Here is an 18,058-nt window from a genome sequence, read left to right on the forward strand (position 1 = left end):
GCAGCCCACTAAACATCCCATATGGAATCTGTTATTCATCAATACAGCCACGCAGCCCACTGAACATCCCATATGGAATCTGTTATTCATCAATAGAGCCACGCAGCCCACTAAACATCCCATATGGAATCTGTTATTCATCAATACAGCCCACTGAACATCGCATATGGAATCTATTATTCATCAATACAGCCACGCAGCCCACTGAACATCCCATATGGAATCTGTTATTCATCAATACAGCCACGCAGCCCACTGAACATCCCATATGGAATCTGTTATTCATCAATAGAGCCACGCAGCCCACTGAACATCCCATATGGAATCTGTTATTCATCAATACAGCCCACTAAACATCCCATATGGAATCTGTTATTCATCAATACAGCCACGCAGCCCACTGAACATCCCATATGGAATCTGTTATTCATCAATACAGCCACGCAGCCCACTGAACATCCCATATGGAATCTGTATTTCATCAATACAGCCCACTGAACATCCCATATGGAATCTGTTATTCATCAATAGAGCCACACAGCCCACTGAACATCCCATATGGAATCTGTTATTCATCAATAGAGCCACGCAGCCCACTAAACATCCCATATGGAATCTGTTATTCATCAATAGAGCCACGCAGCCCACTAAACATCCCATATGGAATCTGTTATTCATCAATAGAGCCACGCAGCCCACTAAACATCCCATATGGAATCTGTTATTCATCAATAGAGCCACGCAGCCCACTAAACATCCCATATGGAATCTGTTATTCATCAATAGAGCCACGCAGCCCACTAAACATCCCATATGGAATCTGTTATTCATCAATACAGCCACGCAGCCCACTGAACATCCCATATGGAATCTGTTATTCATCAATAGAGCCACGCAGCCCACTGAACATCCCATACGGAATCTGTTATTCATCAATACAGCCACGCAGCCCACTAAACATCCCATATGGAATCTGTTATTCATCAATACAGCCACGCAGCCCACTAAACATCCCATATGGAATCTGTTTTTCATCAATAGAGCCACGCAGCCCACTAAACATCCCATATGGAATCTGTTATTCATCAATACAGCCACACAGCCCACTGAACATCCCATATGGAATCTGTTATTCATCAATACAGCCACACAGCCCACTAAACATCCCATATGGAATCTGTTATTCATCAATAGAGCCACGCAGCCCACTAAACATCCCATACGGAATCTGTTATTCATCAATACAGCCACGCAGCCCACTAAACATCCCATATGGAATCTGTTATTCATCAATACAGCCACGCAGCCCACTGAACATCCCATATGGAATCTGTTATTCATCAATACAGCCCACTAAACATCCCATATGGAATCTGTTATTCATCAATACAGCCACGCAGCCCACTGAACATCCCATATGGAATCTGTTATTCATCAATAGAGCCACGCAGCCCACTAAACATCCCATATGGAATCTGTTATTCATCAATAGAGCCACACAGCCCACTGAACATCCCATATGGAATCTGTTATTCATCAATAGAGCCACGCAGCCCACTAAACATCCCATATGGAATCTGTTATTCATCAATAGAGCCACGCAGCCCACTAAACATCCCATATGGAATCTGTTATTCATCAATAGAGCCACGCAGCCCACTAAACATCCCATATGGAATCTGTTATTCATCAATAGAGCCACGCAGCCCACTAAACATCCCATATGGAATCTGTTATTCATCAATAGAGCCACGCAGCCCACTAAACATCCCATATGGAATCTGTTATTCATCAATACAGCCACGCAGCCCACTGAACATCCCATATGGAATCTGTTATTCATCAATAGAGCCACGCAGCCCACTGAACATCCCATACGGAATCTGTTATTCATCAATACAGCCACGCAGCCCACTAAACATCCCATATGGAATCTGTTATTCATCAATACAGCCACGCAGCCCACTAAACATCCCATATGGAATCTGTTTTTCATCAATAGAGCCACGCAGCCCACTAAACATCCCATATGGAATCTGTTATTCATCAATACAGCCACACAGCCCACTGAACATCCCATATGGAATCTGTTATTCATCAATACAGCCACACAGCCCACTAAACATCCCATATGGAATCTGTTATTCATCAATAGAGCCACGCAGCCCACTAAACATCCCATACGGAATCTGTTATTCATCAATACAGCCACGCAGCCCACTAAACATCCCATACGGAATCTGTTATTCATCAATACAGCCACGCAGCCCACTGAACATCCCATATGGAATCTGTTATTCATCAATACAGCCCACTAAACATCCCATATGGAATCTGTTATTCATCAATACAGCCACGCAGCCCACTGAACATCCCATATGGAATCTGTTATTCATCAATAGAGCCACGCAGCCCACTAAACATCCCATATGGAATCTGTTATTCATCAATACAGCCACGCAGCCCACTGAACATCCCATACGGAATCTGTTATTCATCAATACAGCCACGCAGCCCACTAAACATCCCATATGGAATCTGTTATTCATCAATACAGCCACGCAGCCCACTGAACATCCCATACGGAATCTGTTATTCATCAATACAGCCACGCAGCCCACTAAACATCCCATATGGAATCTGTTATTCATCAATACAGCCACGCAGCCCACTGAACATCCCATATGGAATCTGTTATTCATCAATACAGCCACGCAGCCCACTGAACATCCCATATGGAATCTGTATTTCATCAATACAGCCCACTGAACATCCCATATGGAATCTGTTATTCATCAATACAGCCACGCAGCCCACTGAACATCCCATATGGAATCTGTTATTCATCAATACAGCCACGCAGCCCACTGAACAGCCCCATATGGAATCTGTTATTCATCAATACAGCCCACTGAACAGCCCCATATGGAATCTGTTATTCATCAATACAGCCCACTGAACATCCCATATGGAATCTGTTATTCATCAATACAGCCACGCAGCCCACTAAACATCCCATATGGAATCTGTTATTCATCAATACAGCCACGCAGCCCACTGAACAGCCCCATATGGAATCTGTTATTCATCAATACAGCCCACTGAACAGCCCCATATGGAATCTGTTATTCATCAATACAGCCACGCAGCCCACTGAACATCCCATATGGAATCTGTTATTCATCAATACAGCCACGCAGCCCACTGAACAGCCCCATATGGAATCTGTTATTCATCAATACAGCCCACTGAACAGCCCCATATGGAATCTGTTATTCATCAATACAGCCCACTGAACAGCCCCATATGGAATCTGTTATTCATCAATACAGCCACGCAGCCCACTAAACATCCCATATGGAATCTGTACTTCATCAATACAGCCCACTGAACATCCTCTGTGCCGTTTCCTGCTCGGGAATCGTGAGACAGAACAATATGTCCTCGTGAACAACATCCCCGACATGTATAGGGAACAAAAGTCAATGCATGGGCATATCAGCCCTCACAGCCCAACGTCCAATATTATATGGATACTTTGACTCCAAGTATCAAACGTAAAATGAACATTTATATTTGCTAGATAGCTTGTTCTCCATCTGCTTTTTAAATAGTAATCCAACCTCTTTTCAGCATTGTTAAATAGTAATCCAACCTGTTTTCAGCATCTTTAAATAGTAATCCAACCTGTTTTCAGCATTTTGTTTGTTCCATGACTAATCAAAGCTCATTTCTCATTCTCTTTCTTGTTTCTCTGTAGCAGATATACTGTATAGTGAGCAATATGTCGAACATCAACACAATCACAGTATTCGAATCACAATACGTATAGAATCATGAGAATCACAATACATATAGAATCGTGAGAATCACAATACGTATAGAATCGTGAGAATCACAATACGTATAGTCTCGTGACAATCACAATACGTATAGAATCGTGAGAATCACAATACGTATAGAATCATGAGAATCACAATACGTATAGAATCGTGAGAATCATGAGAATCACAATACATAGAGAATCGTGAGAATCGCATTACGTATAGAATCATGAGAATCACAATACGTATAGAATCATGAGAATCACAATACGTATAGAATCGTGAGAATCACAATACGTATAGTCTCGTGACAATCACAATACGTATAGAATCGTGAGAATCACAATACGTATAGAATCATGAGAATCACAATACGTATAGAATCGTGAGAATCATGAGAATCACAATACATAGAGAATCGTGAGAATCATGAGAATCACAATACGTATAGAATCATGAGAATCACAATACATATAGAATCATGAGAACCACAATACATATAGAATCGTGAGAATCACAATACATATAGAATCGTGAGAATCATGAGAATCACAATATGTATAGAATCATGAGAATCACAATACATATAGAATCGTGAGAATCGTGAGAATCACAATACATATAGAATCGTGCGAATCATGAGAATCACAATACATATATAATCGTGAGAATCATGAGAATCACAATACGTATAGAATCATGAGAATCACAATACATATAGAATCATGAGAATCACAATACATATAGAATCGTGAGAATCACAATACATATAGAATCGTGCGAATCATGAGAATCACAATACGTATAGAATCGTGAGAATCACAATACGTATAGAATCGTGAGAATCATGAGAATCACAATACGTATAGAATCATGAGAATGACAATACGTATAGAATCATGAGAATCACAATACGTATAGAATCGTGAGAATCATGAGAATCACAATACGTATAGAATCATGAGAATCACAATACATATAGAATCGTGCGAATCATGAGAATCACATTACGTATAGAATCATGAGAATCACAATATGTATAGAATCGTGAGAATCACAATACGTATAGAATCGTGAGAATCACAATACATATAGAATCATGAGAATCACAATACATATAGAATCATGAGAATCACAATACATATAGAATCGTGAGAATCGTGAGAATCACAATACATATAGAATCGTGCGAATCATGAGAATCACAATACGTATAGAATCATGAGAATCACAATACGTATAGAATCGTGAGAATCATGAGAATCACAATACGTATAGAATCATGAGAATCACAATACATATAGAATCGTGCGAATCATGAGAATCACATTACGTATAGAATCATGAGAATCACAATATGTATAGAATCGTGAGAATCACAATACGTATAGAATCGTGAGAATCACAATACGTATAGAATCGTGACAATCACAATACGTATAGAATCGTGAGAATCACAATACGTATAGAATCGTGACAATCACAATACATATAGAATCGTGAGAATCGTGAGAATCATAATACATATAGAATCGTGAGAATCATGAGAATCACAATACGTATAGAATCATGAGAATCACAATACATATAGAATCGTGCGAATCATGAGAATCACAATACGTATAGAATCATGAGAATCACAATACGTATAGAATCGTGAGAATCATGAGAATCACAATACGTATAGAATCATGAGAATCATGAGAATCACAATACGTATAGAATCATGAGAATCACAATACATATAGAATCGTGCGAATCGTGAGAATCACAATACGTATAGAATCGTGACAATCACAATACATATAGAATCGTGAGAATCGTGAGAATCACAATACATATAGAATCGTGCGAATCGTGAGAATCACAATACGTATAGAATCGTGACAATCACAATACATATAGAATCGTGAGAATCGTGAGAATCACAATACATATAGAATCGTGCGAATCGTGAGAATCACAATACGTATAGAATCGTGAGAATCACAATACAGTGCATATCATATCAGCACGTAAGCATGGTGATATCGTATTGTGAGTTTCCTGGCACTTCCCCAATGCTGAGAGTGACCAGGTTTGGAGACATTCTGCTCCAAGTACAGTAATCCCTCGTTTATCGCGGGGGTTACGTTCCGAAAATGACCCGCGATAAGTGAAATCCGCGAAATAGAAAACTTTTTTATCCATATAACTTTTATATCCATATAACTTTTTTATCCATATAACTTTTTATATCCATATAACTTTTTTGTCCCTATCCATATAACCAGCCTCTATCCATGTTTCGTCGACATTATGGGTTTAGGAGATGTTCGAAATTACAAGATAATTTGGCCAACTTAATGTAAATTTGCCAAGCTGTTTTATGTACGTACACATAACTGCACGAGACGACAAAATGATAGCACAATTCGTAGCATGTTTTGATACAAGAAGCGGGAGTGAGTTTTTAGCGAATCAGAATGCAGAGCACAATGCACCAAAAAAAAATAAAAAATGCATTATGAAAATCCGCAAAATAGCGAATCCGCGATAAGTGAACCGCGAAGTGGCGAGGGATCACTGTATATCAATTCCAGAGAAAAGCGATCGGCCTCATGTCCATACTGTGATCAGTGGTTTGTTTCAGTTGCACCTACGATGGGAATCAGGAAAACCCCTAACTGGCTCTGACCAGTTGGTTGTAACCTGATCGTATGAAGTCGTCTCAACCAGAAAACCAGTTTACAACCAGGTCACTCTGCCTAGAATGCCCATGGGAACAAGGACATCGAAGAGACATAGTGATAAATGATCTATAATGTATTTCTACGTGATAAACTCACTCAGCCAGACACTGTGGATAATGCTATTTTCCTCCTTAAAACAGACACTTTGGGATTTTTGGCAATGAAGCCCTTTATCTACTGAACCCAGAGTCAGATGAGGCCCTTTATCTACTGACCCAGAGTCAGATGAGGCCATTTATCTACTGACCCAGAGTCAGATGAGGCCATTTATCTACTGACCCAGAGTCAGATGAGGCTCTTTATCTACTGACCCAGAGTCAGAGGAGGCCCTTTATCTACTGACCCAGAGTCAGATGTGTCTCTGCGAGCAGCATGAAGGAAGTTGCTAACTAGTGCAATAATTAACTAGCTTTAGCACAATGACTGGAAGTCTATGGGTATCTGCTAGCGTTAGCACAATGACTGGAAGTCTATGGGTATCTGCTAGCGTTAGCACAATGACTGGAAGTCTATGGGTATCTGCTAGCGTTAGCACAATGAATGGAAGTCTATGGGTATCTGCTAGCGTTAGCACAATGAATGGAAGTCTATGGGTATCTGCTAGCGTTAGCACAATGAATGGAAGTCTATGGGTATCTGCTAGCGTTAGCACAATGACTGGAAGTCTATGGGTATCTGCTAGCGTTAGCACAATGACTGGAAGTCTATGGGTATCTGCTAGCGTTAGCACAATGAATGGAAGTCTATGGGTATCTGCTAGTGTTATTTTTTATTTATTTTATTTTATTTTATTTATTTATTTATTTATTTAACCTTTATTTAACCAGGTAGGCAAATTGAGAACACGTTCTCATTTACAATTGCGACCTGGCCAAGATAAAGCAAAGCAGTTCGACACATACAACAATACATAGTTACACATGGAGTAAAAACAAACATATAGTCAATAATACAGTGAAAAAAAAATAAGTCTATATACAATGTGAGCAAGTGAGGTGAGATAAGGGAGGTGAAGGCAAACAGATATATTTTTTAAATAAATAAAAATATAAAAAGGCCATGGAGGCGAAGTGAGTACAACACAGCAAGTAAAATAAAAACTAAAAAAACACTGGAATGGTTGGTTTGCATTGGAAGAAAGTGCAAAGTAGAGACAGAAATAATGGGGTGCAAAGGAGCAAAATAAATAAATTAATAAATACAGTAGGTAAAGAGGTAGTTGTTTGGGCTAAATTGTAGATGGGTTATGTACAGGTGCAGTAATCTATGAGCTGCTCTGACAGCTGGTGCTTAAAGCTAGTGAGGGAGATAGGTGTTTCCAGTTTCAGAGATTTTTGTAGTTCGTTCCAGTCATTGGCAGCAGAGAACTGGAAGGAGAGGCGTCCAAAGGAAGAATTGGTTTTGGGGGTGACTAGAGAGATATACCTGCTGGAGCGCGTGCTACAGGTAGGTGCTGCTATGGTGACCAGCGAGCTGAGATAAGGGGGGACTTTACCTAGCAGGGTCTTGTAGATGACCTGGAACCAGTGGGTTTGGCGACGAGTATGAAGCGAGGGCCGGCCAACGAGAGTGTACAGGTCGCAGTGGTGGGTAGTATATGGGGCTTTGGTGACAAAACGGATGGCACTGTGATAGACTGCATCCAATTTATTGAGTAGGGTTTTGGAGGCTATTTTGTAAATGACATCACCGAAGTCGAGGATTGGTAGGATGGTCAGTTTTACAAGGGTATGTTTGGCAGCATGAGTGAAGGATGCTTTGTTGCGGAATAGGAAGCCAATTCTAGATTTGACTTTGGATTGGAGATGTTTGATGTGGGTCTGGAAGGAGAGTTTACAGTCTAACCAGACACATAGGTATTTGTAGTTGTCCACATATTCTAAGTCAGAGCCGTCCAAAGTAGTGATGTTGGACAGGCGGGCAGGAGCAGGCAGCGATCGGTTGAAGAGCATGCATTTGGTTTTACTTGTATTTAAGAGCAGTTGGAGGCCACGGAAGGAGAGTTGTATGGCATTGAAGCTCGCCTGGAGGGTTGTTAACACAGTGTCAAAAGAAGGGCCAGAAGTATACAGAATAGTGTCGTCTGCGTAGAGGTGGATCAGAGAATCACCAGCAGCAAGAGCGACATCATTGATGTACATTGTTAGCACAATGACTGGAAGTCTATGGGTATCTGCTAGCGTTAGCACAATGACTGGAAGTCTGTAGGTATCTGCTAGCGTTAGCACAATGACTGGAAGTCTATGGGTATCTGCTAGCATTAGCACAATGACTGGAAGTCTATGGGTATCTGCTAGCGTTAGCACAATGACTGGAAGTCTATGGGTATCTGCTAGCGTTAGCACAATGACTGGAAGTCTATGGGTATCTGCTAGCGTTAGCACAATGACTGGAAGTCTATGGGTATCTGCTAACATTAGCACAATGACTGGAAGTCTATGGGTATCTGCTAGCGTTAGCACAATGACTGGAAGTCTATGGGTATCTGCAAGCGTTAGCACAATGACTGGAAGTCTATGGGTATCTGCAAGCGTTAGCACAATGACTAGAAGTCTGTAGGTATCTGCTAGCATTATCACAATGACTGGAAGTCTATGGGTATCTGCTAGCATTAGCACAATGACTGGAAGTCTGTAGGTATCTGCTAGCGTTAGCACAATGACTGGAAGTCTATGGGTATCTGCTAGCGTTAGCACAATGACTGGAAGTCTATGGGTATCTGCTAGCATTAGCACAATGACTGGAAGTCTGTAGGTATCTGCTAGCGTTAGCACAATGACTGGAAGTCTATGGGTATCTGCTAGCGTTAGCACAATGACTGGAAGTCTATGGGTATCTGCTAGCATTAGCACAATGACTGGAAGTCTATGGGTATCTGCTAGCGTTAGCACAATGACTGGAAGTCTATGGGTATCTGCTAGCGTTAGCACAATGACTGGAAGCCATCACGCGTGCACCTCAGCCACGCTCAAGGTCCTAAACGATATCATAACCGCCATCGATAAGACAGTACTGTGCAGCCGTCTTCATCGACCTGGCCAAGGCTTTCGACTCTGTCAATCACCATATTCTTATCAGCAGACTCAGTAGCCTCGGTTTTTCTAATGACTGCCTTGCCTGGTTCACCAACTACTTTGCAGACAGAGTTCAGTGTGTCAAATCGGAGGGCATGTTGTCCGGTCCTCTGGCAGTCTCTATGGGGGTACCACAGGGTTCAATTCTCGGGCCGACTCTTTTCTCTGTATATATCAATGATGTTGCTCTTGCTGCGGGCGATTCCCTGATCCACCTCTACGCAGACGACACCATTCTGTATACTTCTGGCCCTTCCTTGGACACTGTGCTATCTAACCTCCAAACGAGCTTCAATGCCATACAACACTCCTTCCGTGGCCTCCAACTGCTCTTAAACGCTAGTAAAACCAAATGCATGCTTTACAACCGCGCGCTGCCTGCACCCGCACGCCCGACTAGCATCACCACCCTGGATGGTTCCGACCTAGAATATGTGGACATCTATAAGTACCTAGGTGTCTGGCTAGACTGCAAACTCTCCTTCCAGACTCATATCAAACATCTCCAATCCAAAATCAAATCTAGAGGCGGCTTTCTATTTCGCAACAAAGCCTCCTTCACTCACTCCGCCAAACTTACCCTAGTAAAACTGACTAGCCTACCGATCCTCGACTTCGGCGATGTCATCTACAAAATAGCTTCCAATACTCTACTCAGCAAACTGGATGCAGTTTATCACAGTGCCATCCGTTTTGTTACTAAAGCACCTTATACCACCCACCACTGCGACCTGTATGCTCTAGACGGCTGGCCCTCGCTGCATGTTCGTCGTCAGACCCACTGGCTCCAGGTCATCTACAAGGCTATGCTAGGTAAAGTGCCGCCTTATCTCAGTTCACTGGTCACGATGGCTACACCCACCCGTAGCACGCGCTCCAGCAGGTGTATCTCACTGATCATCCCTAAAGCCAAAACCTCATTTGGCCGCCTTTCCTTCCAGTTCTCTGCTGCCTGCGACTGGAACGAATTGCAAAAATCTCTGAAGTTGGAGACTTTTATCTCCCTCAACAACTTTAAACATCTGCTATCTGAGCAGCTAACCGATCGCTGCAGCTGTACATAGTCCATCGGTATATAGCCCACCCAATTTACCTACCTCATCCCCATACTGTTTTCATTTTTTTACTTTTCTGCTATTTTGCACACCAGTATCTCTACTTGCACATGATCATCTGATGATTTATCACCCCAGTGTTAATCTGCTAAATTGTAATTATTCGCTCCTATGGCCTATTTATTGCCTACCTCCTCATGCCTTTTGCACACATTGTATAGAGATTCTCTTTTTTCTTCTTTTTTTTTCCTACAATGTTATTGACTTGTTTATTGTTTACTCCATGTGTAACTCTGTGTTGTTGTCTGTTCACACTGCTATGCTTTATCTTGGCCAGGTCGCAGTTGCAAATGAGAACTTGTTCTCAACTAGCCTACCTGGTTAAATAAAGGTGAAATAAAAATAAAATAAAATGACTGGAAGTCTATGGGTATCTGCTAGCGTTAGCACAATGACTGGAAGTCTGTGGGTATCTGCTAGCATTAGCACAATGACTGGAAGTCTATGGGTATCTGCTAGCATTAGCACAATGACTGGAAGTCTATGGGTATCTGCTAGCATTAGTACAATGACTGGAAGTCTATGGGTATCTGCTTGCATTAGCACAATGACTGGAAGTCTATGGGTATCTGCTAGCATTAGCACAATGACTGGAAGTCTATGGGTATCTGCTAGCGTTAGCACAATGACTGGAAGTCTATAGGTATCTGCTAGCATTAGCACAATGACTGGAAGTCTATGGGTATCTGCAAGCGTTAGCACAATGACTGGAAGTCTATGGGTATCTGCTAGCGTTAGCACAATGACTGAAAGTAATGTAATGTAAGTTAGAGGTAGTTTTACCAGCCAATGCTAACTTCCTTCTTACTGGACACAGAGAAATACAAATGGTATCCATGAGTTCATCTGACTCCTACTGCTAGTCATGTTAACATATCAACTCTAAATGTAATACATGTGAAAATGCTCATTTGACATGTTTTTGTTGTAGTAAGGGATAGGAGACATGGGTAATAATGAAACTCACTCAGCCATGAGCCAGACACCGTGGACAGCTCCGTCCTCCTGATTGATCAGAGCCTTGATGTCTTCCAGAGCTTGGTCCAGGGTCCCGGGCTCCACAGGACATGGAAACAATGTGTTAACATTACAATTCAACCTTTAAAAATGGGACAATATCAAATCAAGTTTATTTTATATAGCCCTTCGTACATCAGCTAATATCTCAAAGTGCTGTACAAAAACCCAGCCTAAAACCCCAAACAGCAAGCAATGCAGGTGTAGAAGCACAATATCCACGTTTAAATATACTCCTTGCCGTTATGAGAGCTGAAACGTCAGAATTATTTCGACCATTTAGCGATCATTATCATCTGAGTCACAGTGACCCTTGATTCTATTGCAAAAGGCATCATACGGGGATCATTTCTGTATTTAGAAAGTTACATATCTTGAAAACTTAATTGCTGACAACGCAAAATATTTTGGGACTATGTCAACGATGGACTAATGATACAAATACCAAAAAAAGACAGTTTTCCTTTAATACTTTTGAGTTTGTTTTGTTTGCAATACTAATTTTGTCCTCAACTACAGAAATTCTTCTTGATATTAAATGGCACAAAAGCGAAAGTGTGATTTTCACATGTGGGAGTTCTCTTACATGTCAAAGTGTAAATTGGATTTTCACACGTGAGAAAGTTATTAACATGTGAAACCACACATTTTGCAGGTCTTAAGTAGTGCCCTATATAGGGAATAGGGTGCCAGCCCTGTTCAAAACTAATGCACTATATAGGGAATAGGGTGCCAGCCCTGTTCAAAACTAATGCACTATATAGGGAATAGGGTGCCAGCCCTGTTCAAAACTAATGCACTATATAGGGAATAGGGTGCCAGCCCTGTTCAAAACTAATGCACTATATAGGGAATAGGGTGCCAGCCCTGTTCAAAACTAATGCACTATATAGGGAATAGGGTGCCAGCCCTGGTCAAAGGTAGCGCACTATATAGGGAATAGGGTGCCAGCCCTGGTCAAAGGTAGCGCACTATATAGGGAATAGGGTGCCAGCCCTGGTCAAAGGTAGCGCACTATATAGGGAATAGGGTGCCAGCCCTGGTCAAAGGTAGCGCACTATAATAGGGAATAGGGTGCCAGCCCTGGTCAAAGGTAGTGCACTATATGGGAATAGGGTGCCAGCCCTGGTCAAAGGTAGTGCACTATAATAGGGAATAGGGTGCCATTTGGAACACATCCAATACATTGACGTGTCAGTAAATACAGCCGTCGAAAAATATTCAGACCCCTTGACTTTTTCCACATTTTGTTACGTTACGTTATTCTAAATGGATAAAATAAGGTTTTTTCCCCACATAAATTTGGCCAATTTATTAAAAATAAAAAACTGAAAAATCACATTGACAGACGGTAAATATTCAGACTTTGTTGAAGCACCTTTGGCAGCGATTACAGCCTTGAGTCTTTAAAAAAATATATATTTAACTAGGCAAGTCAGTTAAGAACAAATTCTGGGAGTGGGTTAACTGCCTTGTTCAGGGTTAGAACGACAGATTTGTACCTTGTCAGCTCAGGGATTCGATCTTGCAACCTTTCGGTTACTAGTCCAACGCTCTAACCACTAGGCTACGCTGCCGCTCCATGACGTTACAAGCACACCTGTACTTGGGGACACTCTCCCATTCTTCTCTACAGATCCTCTCAATCTCTGCCAGGTCGCTACACAGCTATTTGCAGGTCTCTCCAGAGATGTTCAATCGGGTACAAGTCCGGGCTCCAGCTGGACCACTCAAGCACATTCAGAGACTTGTCCCGAAGCCACTCCTGCATTGTCTTGACTGTGTGCTTAAGGTCATTGTCCTGTTGGAAGGTGAACCTTCGCCCCAGTCTGCGGTCTGAAGGTTTTCATCAAGGATCTCTCTGTACTTTGCTTTGTCATTATGGGGAATTGTGTATAGATTGATGAGGATAAATATGTATTTAACCAATTTTAGAATAAGGCTGTAACGTAAACATTTTTTTTTTTTTTTTTTTTATTGAATAAGAGAAGGTGTCTGAATACACTGTAAAAGCTCAGATTAATGTGGTTAGTTTGGGAGTGTCTCGTTGGCCTGGCGGCTGGTTAATCATGATTATATTTACTGTAGGAGTAGACAGACACAGCCGGTTGAGGGATACGTTAATCTGGGGTCTTAATCTGATCAAACTCCATTGAGAGTAAATAAACATGGCATTGTGGATCACTATAATAATTCAAATGTAATTCATCTGTGTAGTAGAACCATTGAAATGTTCCTTATAATATAACGATTAGTTGAATTCACTTTACAGTAGTAGGCCTGTGTTTACAGTAAACCGTTACAGTAGTAGGCCTGTGTTTACAGTAAACCGTTACAGTAGTAGGCCTGTGTTTACAGTAAACCGTTACAGTAGTAGGCCTGTGTTTACAGTAAACCGTTACAGTAGTAGGCCTGTGTTTACAGTAAACCGTTACAGTAGTAGGCCTGTGTTTACAGTAAACCGTTACAGTAGTAGGCCTGTGTTTACAGTAAACCGTTACAGTAGTAGGCCTGTGTTTACAGTAAACCGTTACAGTAGTAGGCCTGTGTTTACAGTAAACCGTTACAGTAGTAGGCCTGTGTTTACAGTAAACCGTTACAGTAGTAGGCCTGTGTGTACAGTACACCGTTACAGTAGTAGGCCTGTGTTTACAGTAAACCGTTACAGTAGTAGGCCTGTGTTTACAGTAAACCGTTACAGTAGTAGGCCTGTGTTTACAGTAAACCGTTACAGTAGTAAGCCTGTGTTTACAGTAAACCGTTACAGTAGTAGGCCTGTGTTTACAGTAAACGGTTACAGTAGTAGGCCTGTGTGTACAGTACACCGTTACAGTAGTAGGCCTGTGTCTACAGTACACCGTTACAGTAGTAGGCCTGTGTGTACAGTACACCGTTACAGTAGTAGGCCTGTGTGTACAGTACACCGTTACAGTAGTAGGCCTGTGTTTACAGTACACCGTTACAGTAGTAGGCCTGTGTTTACAGTAAACCGTTACAGTAGTAGGCCTGTGTCTACAGTACACCGTTACAGTAGTAGGCCTGTGTCTACAGTACACCGTTACAGTAGTAGGCCTGTGTTTACAGTAAACCGTTACAGTAGTAGGCCTGTGTCTACAGTACACCGTTACAGATATAGGCCTGTGTGTACAGTAAACCGTTACAGTAGTAGGCCTGTGTATACAGTACACCGTTACAGTAGTATAAGGTTAAAAAAAAAGTTGACTATTATTACCCTCAAAACAAAGAACCTCTTGAGTTTGAACTGATTTAGTGCAGAAGTCCAACGGTTCCCCTTGGCCCCGGGTCCAGCTCCATCCCTAGCTCCAGCTCCAGTATCAGGTGTAGGGGCAGCAGACCCTCTCTCCTCTGTCTCTACCTCGGGATGACCACTCTCCGGGACCTGGGGGCTCTGGGACTGGGGGCTCTGGGACTGGGGGCTCTGGGACTGGGGGCTCTGGTGCGGCTGGTTGCTCTGGGGCGGCTGGTTGCTCTGGGGGTCAGGTTGACTCTGGGGCGGCTGGTTGCTCTGGGGGTCAGGTTGACTCTGGGGCGGCTGGATGCTCTGGGGGTCAGGTTGACTCTGGGGCGGCTGGTTGCTCTGGGGGTCAGGTTGACTCTGGGGCTGAGGTGAGGTCGGTGTCGCGTCCAGGTGAGAGGAGGACTGGGTCTCTGGTCCTAGTTCTGGGGGCTCCAGCTCCACATCCTTGAAAGTGACTGTTTTACCCTCAGACATTGTCCTATGATGAGATCTGAACAAACACCCACATACAGCAGTCGTCGGTAATATACATTTTAAAAAAAATCTATCAGGTTCATTACAAGTTTGCAACAGCAACCTAAACAAAAGAAGACACAATATCTAACTGGTCACTAGGAGGCCCTTTCTACTCCAATCAGACATATTCAAATGTTTGGTAAATACCAGGCCCGAGAGGCTTGTAGGAAGTCGAACCAAAACGCAGTGACGTTGTCAGCTGCTACAGAATCACACAGTGTACAACGGAATACGATACTAATCAATCGACGTCCATTGTACCTCCCAGTCTGGTGTCAATCACTATCAACAGAATCTCTTGAAGAAACAAAACCTTGTAAAATCGAGAAAACATATCAATACACTAAGCATTGTGTTTAATCAGTCTTTACTGTATATTAACTTTATTCATATTAAATATTACCATTACGCGTGTTATTTTACAGACTAACCCCGCCAGGGGAAACCCATGAGAATTAAAGTGTACCAAATGGCACCCGATTTCCTTCATAGCGCGCTGTTAGACCAGGACTCAGGAGTGCACTGCACTGATAGGGAATAGGGTGCCATGGAGTGAACAAATAGCCTTTCTCTTGTATTGGTTCCCATGTACTGTTGGCAATTCATGTTTGATAGCTTTGGTCAGTGATTAGGCAATGTCTACCTGTATTCAATCCCCCCAAGTGTGCATCCGTCAATTAAATAGGCTATAATTAGGACTACTAAATTTCATTAAGCTTCGGTCTTGAAACAAAGGTATTAGACTTTAGTACTGAGAGTATGTCATAGAACAGAACCATTCGACTACATTACGCACCAGAAATCTAACGTGACATTTTTGTGTTTTGCTGTTTCTTTATTGAAACAATATCGGAGGGAGAAAAAAAAACGTCTTATTTCAAACAAACTGGGATAGTATACAAGTATAGGCTACTTACCAGTTGGTGTTTGTGAATTCTGGGACGTATTGTTGTCAGAGGAAAACGAGTGGTATGAGAGCCAGTGAAAGATGCGCAACTGCAGGTTGCAGGTGTTTGTTTCCTTGTTCCGTGTTTTAGTTAAATGGGCAGCCACGGGGACGTACACGGAAACACAACACACTTGCTGTTCACGGTAGTTTCGGTGCTGGACAATCTGTTCACTGTACAGTGAAGGAAGGCGACACTACTCCCTGAGCTAGAGCTATTTAGCCTTAAACAAGCAAAATGCTTTAATTAAAAATATAACGCTGCTTTCTAAATTGCTAAAACGACTGAGCTGTTTTTGAGTTGGTTGTAGCCTGCAGTCAGCTACCGCATATCTGATAACAATTCAATGTAAAGTTCTCTATTCAAATGTGGCTCAGATATTGCCCATGCCACCCATACATTGTGGTTACAGGCCTAGCTTATAGCCAAGCTATTCACCCGACGAAAAATAATCAGTTTAAGGGTATTTAAATATTCAAAAAGACACCCACCAAATGTTCCTACAGTCTATAAAAATTGCCCTACAGTGATCGCAATAACATTTAATTTTCTTGGCTATATTTTACTTTCCAATCGTAACAATGTTAGGCCTTGTGTATGACAAATCTATAAAGAATAGATCTTAAGATAAGAATAGATCTTATACAAGCTATTCAGGCATGTTTCCTTGGCTATACTCTCTTTTCAGACTTATGTATCCCACATTGATGTGTTTTTTTTGTGCCTAAAATACCAATATTTAATTTCACCAGGTTTGACCCTTTGAGAGACAAGACATTAATCTTTAAAAACAATGTAATGACAGGGATGTAGTGATACATTTAGATTGAATAGGCCTTACATCATCAACCATCGACGCATCATTCATCTATTTGGGTTAATCGTATATGCATGCTGTAAGGCCACTCATTCCGTCTCCTTTGAAGGAGCTATTCATATATTCTGTCAAGGGCTTGACGTTTAAACCCAAACCTAGTTATAATCCTGAGGAACCATCAAAGCCACGTTGACAGGCGGCAGGCAACATTCTGTGAAAGGCTTTGTGCTCAGCGGGGTGTATTATTTAGCTACACCTACGCGCGACAGGTCTATTTTCTGTTTACAGACAGAATACAGTCTGAATTCAGCGTTAATCTATGCTCTATTCGCCCGAGACAGGATAACGTCTTCAGTGTTGTTAACTATAGCTGAATACCCTGGAGCTGAAAGACCAGGAAACGATGGGTTATGGTCAGATTCATGTCATTTACTGCTCATTAATCTAATCACTGCTTTGATGTAATGCGCTAACAAATCAAATCAAAGTTTATTTGTCACGTGAGCCGAATACAACAGGTGTAGTAGACCTCACAGTGAAATGCTGAATACAACAGGTGTAGTAGACCTCACAGTGAAATGCTGAATACAACAGGTGTAGTAGACCTCACAGTGAACTGCTGAATACAACAGGTGTAGTAGACCTCACAGTGAACTGCTGAATACAACAGGTGTAGTAGACCTTACAGTGAAATGCTGAATACAACAGGTGTAGTAGACCTCACAGTGAAATGCTGAATACAACAGGTGTAGTAGAC

General features: G+C 41.8%; 1 protein-coding gene across 1 annotated transcript in view; it reads right to left on the minus strand.

Moving 5' to 3' along the window:
• Nucleotides 1–16,614, minus strand: part of LOC129842244 (tumor protein p63-regulated gene 1-like protein) — a 31,692-nt gene extending 15,078 nt beyond the window's left edge. The window contains exons 1-3 of the mRNA XM_055910716.1: nucleotides 16,455–16,614; nucleotides 14,995–15,511; nucleotides 11,713–11,801 (exon numbers count right to left, since the gene is read on the minus strand). Of these exons, the coding sequence (XP_055766691.1) occupies nucleotides 11,713–11,801; nucleotides 14,995–15,495 (590 nt within the window). The 5' untranslated portion in view covers nucleotides 15,496–15,511; nucleotides 16,455–16,614. The remainder of the gene's footprint in view (nucleotides 1–11,712; nucleotides 11,802–14,994; nucleotides 15,512–16,454) is intronic.
• Between the last annotated feature and the right edge of the window lie 1,444 nt (nucleotides 16,615–18,058).

The sequence above is a fragment of the Salvelinus fontinalis genome, unplaced genomic scaffold (genome assembly GCF_029448725.1).
Source record: "Salvelinus fontinalis isolate EN_2023a unplaced genomic scaffold, ASM2944872v1 scaffold_0025, whole genome shotgun sequence".
Classification (NCBI taxonomy): Eukaryota; Metazoa; Chordata; class Actinopteri; order Salmoniformes; family Salmonidae; genus Salvelinus; species Salvelinus fontinalis.